Source organism: Urocampus carinirostris, chromosome 8, assembly GCF_059441175.1.
Source record: "Urocampus carinirostris isolate Australia breed hairy pipefish chromosome 8, RoL_Ucar_1.0, whole genome shotgun sequence".
NCBI lineage: Eukaryota > Metazoa > Chordata > Actinopteri > Syngnathiformes > Syngnathidae > Urocampus > Urocampus carinirostris.
In genome coordinates, this window is record NC_142356.1 from 40,931,494 (window position 1) to 40,944,995 (window position 13,502).

The window sequence follows — 13,502 nt, forward strand, 5'->3', positions numbered from 1 at the left end:
CAGTGAACACGGTAGTACGAATAGAAAGTGATATAGCCGGTGTCCAAATATGGAACAATCTATGTGGGCACCTGAAGCAAATTGAAAATACCAATCAGTTCAAGAAAAAGTACAAAAATATGATACTTAGTGGTTATAAAGGAGAATGAAAATTGCTGGTTATATATACAGTGGAACCTCGGTTTTCGAACGCCTCTCAGTTTGAACATATCGGTTCTCGACCAAAAATTTCGAGAAATTCTAAAATCGGAGTTCGAACGCCGGTACGCTAGGGTGTGATGCTGAGCGGCGTACGGGTGTAGACTGCCCCCACCCTAGGGTGGTCCTTAATGGGGGTCGAATTTTTTGGGGGGGAAATATTGGGCTCTGATGTTCTTATATCGATAAAAACACACTGTGTGCAATTTTGAACAATTTGGATAATATTTAGAGGTAGCTCAACGACTTTGAAATTTCCCAAAATGGTAAAATTTTGGCAATTTTCGAGAAAAAACGGAAATCTTAACCCTATGTGTACGGCGTTTTAGATCATCCAATTTCAGTCCATTGCTTATAATTGTAACACAAGAAAAGTTACAAGTAAATATAACAATATTGTATTTATTTTTACCTCAACAGCCACCACCCTTTCGAGGTTTCATTCACTGTGCGTGATCGACATTTCCAAATAACATCCAAATTTGGGCGTCAATAAAATGAACTAAATTTGCAACTTCACCAACACAGATCATGTGCATTATGCAAAACAGTGTGAAAACAAATCTTACAGTTTGATGTGCATACAGTACAAAAACAATATGATAAGTGAAAATAGAACCAAGCCAACACCAAACAGTCTACCGAGTAATAGTCGAATAATAATTTCCAAATCACCAGTTCAGAGTTCACATAAAACAGGCCGATTGTCTTTGGAAAAACAATGCGTTTGCTCTCAGTTCAGCAATTACCTCAACGAATCATTAAGTTTATCATTGTAACATAGCCTATCATCAAATGTTGTGTATGTTCACAAAGTGTTCATTTCTTTTTCACGATGGTCTGTTTTTGAGTATTCGGGAACCTTTTGCGATGTTCTGCAACCACCAGTAACAGGTACTGTAATTGTTCTTCATTGTGGGTGAGACAACCATTGAAGTTTTGAATCAGTGCGACGCCTCGCTCTGCGTGGTCATTGATGACAGACAATGCTTTCACCTTGTCACATGCCTCTCTATAATCAATGCGGCCATTCCATGTGGTCGGTTCTGCATCCAAGAAGCTGGTGGAGATCTTGAGAAGCTGCAGCAGCTTGATGGTATTAGTGGTTGCAAAATCTGCGAGTTTCTTGTCATTGACGCACTTCAGATCCACCTGGCCTTTAACTTCTGGTTCTTCCGCTCCTGGGGTTGACTTCATGGCACTCGAGATGTCAGTTTTCGTTTCATGCGATACGTCGGGATCAAAAAGGGACACGCCAACAAGGACTTCAGAAAGATACCAGAGATGAGTTGCAAACTTTTTGCTTGTCGCTTGAGAGATGGCTTTGTTGATGTTCCCATAGTTCACCAGGTCCTTTAGAAAAGCGAGATCATGGCGAGGAGCACTGGCTGCCACAGGACACAGGAACCAAGCCTTAACATATATCCTAGCATAGAAAAGACACACGTCACGAAGACCTTTTTCCTCACGGGCAGTCAGTCGGAACTGGTGTCGAAACATCCACACCTTGAATGAATATATCACCTTGGCCATCCATCTCGCCTGATCCCTTCTCGCTCAGGTATGCCTCCGAGATAGACAAGGACAAGCTCGAGCAACTCCCGGTAGTCGTCTCTTGGTTGGTTCGCTTGAAGGGTTTCAGAAATGAAACCGTTGAGGCTGTCTCTAACATCTGCGATGTTGGCCATCCATCTCGCCTGATGCATCGCCCCTGGTGCCATAAACTTCACTTCTCGCTCAGGTATGCCTCCGAGATAGACAAGGACAAGCTCGAGCAACTCCCGGTAGTCGTCTCTTGGTTGGTTCGCTTGAAGGGTTTCAGAAATGAAACCGTTGAGGCTGTCTCTAACATCTGCGATGTTCTGTCTGGTGTACTCATCACTGTTTGCATTCTGAAAGTCACTGGAGTCGATGAAGCTCCATTGCGTTTTAAATCGCTTGAAGATTTGGATTTCTGGACTAGAAGACGATCCCATGCACGTCCAAAATGCACAACCTGCAATAAGCTCCATGACATGGTGACGGCATCCCAAGTGCATCAGGTCACGGCCAAGCATCTGCTCCAAAAGCACGCAAGCTCCGGATTGGCGACCGGTGTTGGAACTGGTTGTGTCGAAGCACATACCCTTCACCTGATCAGATATACCCCACTGATTTAAGGTGTCTGTCACAGCACGAGCCTGTTCTGTCCCGTGCCAGATCCAAGTTTCGGTACAGCCAAGAGTTGTGAAATTCCAGGTCCAGACACTAAAACTGGTAGCCGATCTACCTTCTCGGAGCCAGTCAAATCACGAAGAAGTTTACCATCCCAGTGAACAACCAGTTGAGCTTTTGGATCAAAGGCATGCTTAATAGCTGTGGCCTGTGTTTTTCTGTGTTCATGCCGCTGTCGCCGAATTGAGCTTCGATTTAAAGAGAATTCTGAGAGATCATGTCCCAAACTCTTTGCTGTCTCACTGACAAGAAGCATTGCTTTCCTATCGGAAATACCGGTTCGATCCAGACTAGACGACAGCTCTGGGGAGATGATTTGCTTTCTGCCTCTTTTAGATTGGTTGGTATCGGAAGTTGAGCTACTGCAGGCAACGCTGTCTGGAGAAAAGTTGCCAGACTCCTCCTCAACCGAAGTTTCACTGCTGCCCTCCAATGTCACTGATTGACTCATCGCCTCAATTTCTTGATCGGATCTACGCTTTCTGGTTTCCTCTTTATATTGTCTCTTCTGTGTGGCTTTTTCTTTTTTCTCAAGGACCTTGTCTACCGATGTCATCGAGCCACGTCGTCCATCTTCTCTCTGTGCCAAAAGAAACTCGCGGTCTTCTTCCATCTTAATTAGAGTCAAGGCATCAGCATGTGCCACATCAAACAGGTTGTTGAAGTTGGCTTTGAACGCATTCTCCTTTTTTCTCTGTGTCTCTGTTTCACGAGTTGAATTCTTTTTCAGTCCCTGCCACTCAGCAAATAGTTTCTCAACTTTTTTCACCATGTCTTGTGTGTGACGTACAGGAATCCGTGCTCTGAGCCAGAAAGATGTCAATTTCTCTACAGTGGCTGTTGCTGCAACTCTGATAGTCTCTTTGCATCCGATGTGTCGATACAAAAAATAACCCAAAACTTGTTGAATCGAAGGTAGTTTACACCCTGTTATATCCTCTTCATGAGGCAGAAGATATTTTTTTGATCTCTTCGATGAAGCCATCTTGATTTTTGTGACACGTTTGACAATCAGAACTCAGTGTGGTGAATATCTGAAACCACCAAGGCACTGTGATACTAATCGATAATAGAAAGCCAGTCAAAACGAATGCCACAATAATCCCAATCCATTTTGTGACAATTGTTCTCCTTGAAATCCGAAAGACAGTCAAAATTATTTACTGGTGTGGTCAGATAAGTATTTCGTTGACATGTATTTATGCAGTTTTATTATTGAACAATTATTTATTGTGCCAGTAACTTTGTACACTAGGTCTGATATAATGTGCGAAAAAGCCTTATTTTTCATACCAAAATTTCAGAGGCCTTGAGCGACCTCTAAATATCCTTTGATTTTGATGAAACTTTGCCTAATTACGTTTTGTATATATTGGAACATATTCAAGGGGTCAGAGCATGAAATTTTAAAAGTCGAAAAATAAGGACCACCCTAATATATATATATATATATATATATATATATATATATATATATATATATATATATATATATATATATATATATATATATATATATATATATATATATATATATATATATATATATATATATATATATATATATAGCTCATCTCATCTCATCAGCTGCACCGCTTATCCTCAGTAGGGTTGCGGGGATGCTGGAGCCCACCCCAGCAATCATCGGGCAGTGGGCAGGGGACACCCTGGACTGGTTGCCAGCCAATCGCAGGGCACAAGGGGACAGACAACTCACTCGCTCAGACAATTTGGACCGGCCAATTCACCTGAAATGCATGTTTTTGGAATGTGGGAGGAAACCAAAGTGCCCGGAGGAAACCCACGCAAACACGGGGAGAACATACAAACTAAATATGAATAAAATTACTTAATTTTGTGCGGGCTTGGAGAGTACCGGAATACATGGAACGGCAGGAATGATGTTGGCAAGCCTTTTGGATCTATTTTCATTTTGTTTCTGTCGCATTTTATGTTAGTTTTGCCGGAGATCAAAGAGATCAAAGCCAGGAGAGAAAGCTTACCACGTGTTGTGAGTCATAATTGTGTGTGTGTGTGTGTGTATATATATATATATATATATATATATATATATATATATATATATATATATATATATATATATATATATATATATATATATATATATATATATATATATATAGTGGGCAGGGGACACCCTGAACTGGTTGCCAGCCAATCGCAGGGCACACAAGAACAGACTCATTCGCTCATTCACACCTAGGGACAATTTGGACTGGCTAATTCACCTGAAATGCATGTTTTTATGCGTGTGTGTGTGTGTCTATATGTATATATATATATATATATATATATATATATATATATATATATATATATATATATATATATATATATATATATATATATATATATATATATATATATATATATATATATATATACAGTGCATCGTGGAAGTATTCACAGTGCTTCACTTTTTCCACATTTTGTTATGTTACAGCCTCTTACCAAATTGTATTAATTTAATCTCTTATCTCAAAATTTTACACAAAATACTCCATTATGACAATGTGAAAAAGTTTTTTTTTTTTTACTTTTTTGGAATTTTTTAAAAATAGAAAACTAAGAAAACACATTTACATAAGTATTCACAGCCTTTGCCATGAAGCTCAAAATTGAGCTCAGGTGCATCTTTTTTCCACTGATCATCCTTGAGATCTTTCTACAGCTTAATTGGAGTCAACCTGCAGTAAATTCAGTTGATTGGAAATGATTTGGAAAGGCACACACCTGTCTATATAAGGTCCCACAGTTGAGTGTGCATGTCAGAGCACAAACACCAAGCATGAAGTCAAAAGAACTGTCTGTAGACCTGCGAGACAGGATTGTCTTGAGGCACAAATCTGGGGAAGGATACAGAAAAATGTCTGCTGCTTTGAAGGTCCCAATGAGCACAGTGGCCTCCATTATTCGTAAATGGAAGACATTTGTAACCACCAGGGCTATTCCTAGAGCTGGCCGGCCTTCTAAACTGAGCGATCGGGCAAGAAGGGCCTTAGTCAGGGAAGTGACCAAGAACCCGATGGTCACTCTGTCAGAGCTCCAGCGTTCCTCTGTGGAGAGAGGAGAGCCTTCCAAAAGGACAACCATCTCTGCAGCAATCCACCAATCAGGCCTGTATGGTAGAGTGGCCAGACGAAAGCCACTTCTTAGTAAAAGGAACATGGAAGCCCGTCTGGAATTTGCCAAAAAGCACCTGAATGACTCTCAGACCATGAGAAACTAAATTCTCTGGTCTGATGAGACAAAGATTGAACAGTTTGGTGTGAATGCCAGGCCCCATGTTTGGAGGAAACCAGGCACCGCTTATCACCAGGACAATACCATCCCTACAATGAAGCATGGTGGTGGCAGCATCATGCTGTGGGGATGTTTTTCAGAAGCCGGAACTGGCAGACTAGTCAGGATAGAAAGAAACATCAAGTAGCAGATGATCAATATCAATCAGGATATCGATTTGACTTTAATCATAGGGAGTATCGAGTATGGATATTTGTTTTTCTCATGTCCGCCTTTAACTAATCCACCCAATTATTCGCTTGGCTGTGCCATGCCGCCATAATCTCTTTTCTCACCCCCCTTACAGCCTATTTCGCATGTCGCCGCAAATTTCCTTCACACAATATATCTGAACTTTCGAAGAAGAGGAAGTATTTAATTTTCTGCGATGCTTTATGGTTGCCACTTTCATAACAGCCCATTTCAGACTGTCAGCAGCAGAAGGTCTATTTTAAGTGAGGGCAGATAGCTATATGGCACTGTGGCTATATTTAATAAAGCCTCACCAGCACTGAGCCAATCTTTCTTCCCAGGGGCTAATTTTGCTTGGACCGGCGATGAATGCCCGTTGCTAAATGCAAAGTGGTGACCGGAAGGTGTAGTTTCTATGGCGGTGGCTTTTTAAAATTCCGTCAATAAAGCGTCTGAAACAATTTGTGGATTTGGGCGATGTGTCTCAAATGTCAGTGGAGCAAGCGAGGTTTTATTGTGGGCCGCCGATCTGATAACAAGTCACTACTCAGAGCTGTGAATTGATTCTTGAATGTTGCCTTGGACAAAACATTTGTTAGGCGGAATTCTTATAGCAGCTTGCAATTGAATAAATAGAAGACTGGCAATGGCTCTGACTTTGAAGATGGCAGCGCGCATGGATGCTGCGGCTCATAGTTCTTCAGCTAATTTTCTATTTATTACTGTTTTCTTGTCCATTTTTATTTTCTGGACACATATTCAGCCAATAATACCTATAGTCGCGAGGAACTTATACATTTGGGTCTGAGTCTAGCTTAAGACTTTTTGGTTAATTTTTATGCCTCCTTTGAAATCCTGAAAGAAATACAAAGGGTTGCGGGATCTCCGTGTTTGGCCAACCCTCTTATGAAGTGGCGGAGAAGGTATAGGGATCACAAACAAAAGCAGGTCTTTCGCCCGGGCTATCGTGCTAAGCTAAGGAAGCTACAGCGGTACAGCAAAACTGATTTCGGAAACGGCATAGAAGGACACGATGATGATGGAATAGTGTTTAGTTTGTCCTTATAATACAGTGCGCCTTATATATGGATCAATATTAAGTCGCAAAGTCTTGCAACTAATAAAGCAGCCGCCGACTAGATTTTCCCCTGAACGCGAAGTAGTCTGCGGTGTATGCTGGGATTTATATACCGGCGTTTCATTGGCTAACCAATGTGTCAATCATCATTTGAATCGAACTCTATTGGCTAAAGTTATTCGGAGGTAAAGGGGGTGGATCCTTTTTATCATTTACAGGCTCGCATAGGCTAAAGGGGCAAAACAAAGCCTGCAATTGGCCAAAAAAGATGTATCAATCATCAGTTGAATCGATCACTATTGGCTAAAGTTATTCGGAGGTAAAGAGGGTGGATCCTTTTTATCATTTACAGGCTGGCATAGGCTAAAGGGGCAAAACAAAGCCTGCAATTGGCCAAAAAAGATGAATGTGAATAGCATGTTGGGTTGACGGCATAGAGAAAACAGTATTTTACCATTCTGTACTGTATTTGTAAATATTTTACTCTCCTGGATTTACTACACTCACGGATATGAGAGGTTGGTTGCACATTATTATTGAACACAACCACTTCGGTGAGCTACTCCGGCTATATATTTTCCCAGTATCTTGTTTCAGAGTGATATCGATGTTTCTGTGATGGGTCTTTTTTTAATTAAACTCAATTCCAAATGTTTATTGTCATATGCACAGTAAAGTTGCGAGCGAAAAAGAAAATAGAAACTAAGGAATGGTTGGCATTTCTTGAATCCCAGGACTTTAACCTTCCGAATGATATTTGGAACGATGCATTTGAGTGACATCGTACGGACACCACATCCGCACGTGTCTACGACACGTATTTGCTTCTTTGCAAGCTTTCGGAATGTTAAGGGGGTAATAAGTTTGACTGAACTATCTGACTGTTTTGTTTGATTGTAGCGCCTTATACCCCGGTGCGCCTTATGTATGGAAGATATAGGACCAAAAACTATTTTTTGGGGGTGTGCCCTATAACCCGGTGCGCCCTATAGTGCAGAAAAATACGGTATATATACAGGGAGTGCAGAATTATTAGGCAAGTTGTATTTTTGAGGATTAATTTTATTATTGAACAACAACCATGTTCTTAATGAACCCAAAAGTCTCATTAATATCAAAGCTGAGTATTTTGGAAGTTGGAGTGGGGCTTTTTTAGTTTTAGCTATTTTAGGAGGATATCTATGCAGGTGACTATTACTGTGCATAATTATTAGGCAACTTAACAAAAAACAAATGTATACCCATTTCAATTATTTATTTTCATCAGGGAAACCAATACAACAGCTCAACATTCACAAATATACATTTCTGACATTCAAAAACAAAAACAAATCAGTGACCAATATAGCCACCTTTCTTTGCAAGGACACTCAAAAGCCTGCCATCCATGGATTCTGTCAGTGCTTTGATCTGTTCACGATCAACATTGCGTGCAGCAGCAACCACAGCGTCCCAGACACTGTTCAGAGAGGTGTACTGTTTTCCCTCCTTGTAAATCTCACATTTGATGAGGGACCACAGGTTCTCTATGGGGTTCAGATCAGGTGAACAAGGAGGCCATGTCATTAGTTTTTCTTCTTTTAGACCCTTTCTTGCCAGCCATGCTGTGGAGTACTTGGATGCGTGTGATGGAGCGTTGTCCTGCATGAAAATCATGTTTTTCTTGAAGGATGCGGACTTCTTCCTGTACCACTGCTTGAAGAAGGTGTCTTCCAGAAACTGGCAGTAGGACTGGGAGTTGAGCTTGAGTCCATCCTCAACCCGAAAAGGCCCCACAAGCTCATCTTTGATGATACCAGCCCATACCAGTACCCCACCTCGACCTTGCTGGCGTCTGAGGCGGACTGGAGCTCTCTGCCCTTTACCGATCCAGCCACGGGCCCATCCATCTGGCCCATCAAGACTCACTCTCATTTCATCAGTCCATAAAACCTTAGAAAAATCCGTCTTGAGATTTTTCTTGGCCCAGTCTTGACGTTTCAGCTTGTGTGTCTTGTTCAGTGGTGGTCGTTTTTCAGCCTTTCTTACCTTGGCCATGTCTCTGAGTATTGCACACTTTGTGCTTTTGGGCACTCCAGTGATGTTGCAGCTCTGAAATATGGCAAAACTGGTGGCAAGTGGCATCTTGGCAGCTGTACGCTTGACTTTTCTCAGTTCACGGGCAGTTATTTTGCGCCTTGGTTTTTGTACACGCTTCTTGCGACCCTGTTGACTATTTTGAATGTAACGCTTGATTGTTCGATGATCACGCTTCAGAAGCTTGGCAATTTTAAGAGTGCTGCATCCCTCTGCAAGATATCTCACTATTTTTGACTTTTCAGAGCCTGTCAAGTCCCTCTTCTGACCCATTTTGCCAAAGGAAAGGAAGTTGCCTAATAATTATGCACACCTGATATAGGGTGTTGATGTCATTAGACCACACCCCTTCTCATTACAGAGATGCACATCACCTGATATGCTTAATTGGTAGTAGGCTTTCGAGCCTATACAGCTTGGAGTAAGACAACATGCATAAAGAGGATGATGTGGTCAAAATACTCATTTGCCTAATAATTCTGCACTCCCTGTATATATATACTGGACTGTCTCAGAAAATTAGAATATTGTGATAAAGTTCTTTATTTTCTGTAATGCAATTAAAAAAAACAAAAATGTCATACATTCTGGATTCATTACACATCCACTGAACTATTTCAAGCCTTTTATTATTTTAATATTGCTGAATTTGGCTTACAGCTTAAGAAAACTCAAAAATCCTATCTCAAAATATTAGAATATCATGAAAAAGTATACAAGTAGGCTATTCAACTAATCACCTGAATTATCTAATTAACTCGAAACACCTTGCGAGGGTTTCCTGAGCCTTAAAAACACTCAGCTTGGTTCAGTAAACTAAATCACAAGTATGGGGAAGACTGCTGTCCAGAGGACCATCATTGATACCCTCCATCAGGAGGGTAAGACACAAAAAGAAATTTCTCAAAGAGCAGGCTGTTCACAGAGTGCAGTTTCAAAGCATATCTACAAAAAGTCTGTTAGAAGGGAAAAATGTGGCCGGAAACGCTGCACAACCAAGAGAGATGACCGCAGCCTTAACAAAATTGTGAAGAAGAGCCGCTTCCAGAATTTGGGGGAGCTTCAAAGACAGTGGGCTGAAGCTGGAGTCCAGGTATCAAAAGCCACAGTTCACAGACGTGTCCGGGAAATGGGCTACAATAGCCGTATTCCCATGGTCAAGCCACTTCTGAACTCAAGACAACGGAAGAAGCGTCTGACTTGGGCTATGGAGAAGAAGCACTGGACAGTTGCAGAGTGGTCCAAAGTCCTCATTTCAGACGAAAGCAAGTTTTGCATTTCATTTGGAAGTCAAGGCGCCAGAGTCTGGAGAAAGGCTGGAGAGGAGCAAAATCCAAGTTGCTTGAAATCCAGTGTGAAGTTCCCACAGTCAGCAATGGTTTGGGGAGCCATGTCAGCTGCTGGTGTTGGTCCACTGTGTTTCATCAAGTCCAGAGTAAATGCAACTGTGTACCAAGAGATTTTAGAGCACTACATGCTTCCATCTGCTGAAAAGCTCTACGGAGATGAGGATTTCATTTTCCAGCATGATCTGGCACCTGCCCACAGTGCCAAAACCACCAGTAACTGGTGCACTGACCATGGCATCACTGTCCTTGATTGGCCTGCTAATTCCCCTGACCTGAACCCCATCGAGAATTTGTGGGGTATAGTTAAGAAGAAGATGAAAGACACCAGACCTGCAAATGCAAATGAGCTGAAGGCCGCTATCGAAGCATCCTGGGCATCAATAACACCTCAGCAATGCCACAGGCTGATTGCCTCCATGCCACGCCGGATTGATGCAGTAATCCGTGCAAAAGGATTCCCAACCAAGTACTGAGTGCATCAATGGACATTTTCAAATGTTTGATTTAGTTTTGCTGTCATAAATTTTTTTTTTACTTGGTCTGAGGAAGTATTCTAATATTTTGAGAAAGGATTTTTTGAGTTTTTTTTTAGCTGTAAGCCAAAATCAGCAATATTAAAATAATAAAAGGCTTGAAATAGTTCAGTTGATGTGTAATGAATCCAGAATGTATGACATTTTTGTTTTTATAATTGCATTACAGAAAATAAAGAACTTTATCACAATATTCAAATTTTCTGAGACAGTCCAGTATATATATTTATATATATATATATATATATATGTATATATATATATATTATATGTGTGTGTGTGTATATTTCCTCGATTTTAGCTAACCTGCTTTGACTCCCAGTTAGCTTAAGATGTGATTTTAAGGTTCTGTTGGTACTATACAAAATCATGCATGGACTTGCTCCCTCATATCTTTCGGATTTAATTCCCCCCTATGTTCCGGTCTGAATCCTTCACTCTGAAAATGCTGGTCTACTAGTGATTCCGAGAGCCAAGAAGAGACCCGCAGGTTCGAGTGCGTTCTCCGTTCAGGCCCCGGTGCTGTGGAATGCTCTTCCCACTGAGATTCGATCTGCAACCTCAGTGGAACTGTTAAATATACGTCTAAAAGGGACTTCTATTCAATAGCTTATGAATGACCTATATTTCACATTGACAATATCTGTGTATTGTTTGTTATTCCTTTGCAGTCTCGTAATCCTAGAAGGGGGATTACCTCATGTGCTGTCCCTTCTCAAGGTTTCTTTATTTTCCTCATGTTGAGGTTTTTTAGTTCTTTCTTGACATCACGTAGGTTTTAGATCAGGGCATGGTGTAATAATAGTTTGCAATAATCTGTGCTCTGTGCAGCCCTTTGAGACTCCTTATGATTAAGGGTTATACAAATAAACATGACTTGACTTGACTGTGTTGGTTATACCAGTCCCATCTGAAAGAAAACGGTTGAAAACACTGGCAGACATTGAAAAGTGGTTAAGAAGACGCCTAGTTGGCAACGTGGGTTAAAGTGATCCTACCCACAAAATAAAAGTTGAAAACACGTGGGAAAGACGTTGAAAATATATTAAAATACACCGTCGGTTATAACCAGTGTTAACATCATTACATAAAAGCGTTATTTATAATGATCAGTAACGAGGTACTCTAACTAATAATTTCTTCCGCCATAATATCGCCGTCACTGTCACTGACTGCCAAAAGCCATTTGTTACGTACATTTTTGAGTGTGTTTACCTATGTTTTTTGTCATGATTGCTAATTCAGAGCACTTGCGACTGCGTAATTGGCGCCAACAGCCCGGAGAGCTGATTGGCTGATGAACTCCTTTTAAACCCCCGACTTCCAAGAGATCCCGGTCAGATCGTTATGAGAACCCTTGCTCCCAGCTCGGCAAGCTCTTACGTCAGACTCTGTTCCTGCCCTGTTTTTCTCTGCCTGATCCTCGTTGCCAACCTGTTTCCGGACCTCACTCTGGCCCGTTCTGCCTGCCCGTTATCCGATCTGTTTTGCCCGTCTACCTGCCTGCCTCCTGTTGCCGACCTCGTTTCCGAACTTGACACTGCCCTTGCTCTCCAGTCCCGGCTAACAACTTGTAATTCCTGCCTGTTTTCGACCCTCCTCGCTAGACATGGAAGTGCCACTTCCGCATCTCTTGCTCCCCTTGTCCGTCAACCATCGGATCGTGGAAGCAAGCCCTGGTCTCCCTCTTTATTAATAAAAACTGGGAAAACGAGCGCTATTGGGTCCTGTGTCTGTTTCTGGTCTGTGACAGTTTTTTTGCGTGGTCACGTAAGTTTTTGTGTGTTCTTACCTACGTTTTATGTAGTTATATATGTTTTGTGTGTTTATGGTCGTATTGGTGAGTGTTTCTGAACATGCTGATTGGAATTATATTATTATTTTTTGCACTTCAAGTGTAGGAAATATTTAACTACCTGTCTATTCTCTAACCAACTGAATTTGACATACACCAACTTTGGAAAAAACAAAATAACGTGAATAATTAGTTTTCCTGGTTACTACTTACTTTTAGAGTAATTTAGTTATTAACTCGGTTCCTTTTTGGAAGAAGTAGTGAGTAATTATAACGAATTACCCTTTAAAAGTAGCATGCCCAAAACTGGTTATAGCCCCCACAGAAAAGAAAATATTTGGAAGAAGGTTGAGAGGATGTTGACAACTCATTGGAAAGATGCTAAAGTGGCAACGTGGGTTAGTACAGTTCCATCAAAAAAACATTTTTTTAAAAATATGTTGGAAATATGTTAAACAGGTTTTGAAAAGATGTTAAAAGATGTCGTGGGTTATAATATCCCCATCCAGAATAAAATTGTTGAGACATGAAAAGTCATCAAAAAGACTTAAAGTTGGGGTGCGTAGGTAGAGTTGTCCTTAAAAAGTTTAAAACGAAACATTTTTTTTAATAAGTATGCGTTCACAATATCCAACTGAGTTTAAAGTGCCTTTATACCTCATATATTTACCACCGCGCCTATCTGCTATTATCTTACTTTTATATTTGGTGTTGCAGCCACTGAGCACATTACACTGAACGGAAGGAGCTTGTAGGGGGGGTTG

The 13,502-nt window shown here is 41.0% G+C and overlaps 1 protein-coding gene across 1 annotated transcript; it reads right to left on the reverse strand.

The window, feature by feature from the left end:
• Positions 1–1,017: 1,017 nt before the first annotated feature.
• Positions 1,018–3,822, reverse strand: LOC148361900 (uncharacterized). Its single transcript, XM_088342948.1, has 2 exons — positions 1,896–3,822; positions 1,018–1,740 (listed from the first exon to the last, which is right to left on the reverse strand). The coding sequence occupies exons 1-2, from the start codon at positions 2,319–2,321 to the stop codon at positions 1,018–1,020; spliced, it is 1,149 nt and encodes a 382-aa protein (XP_088199074.1). The 5' UTR covers positions 2,322–3,822.
• Positions 3,823–13,502: the final 9,680 nt, after the last annotated feature.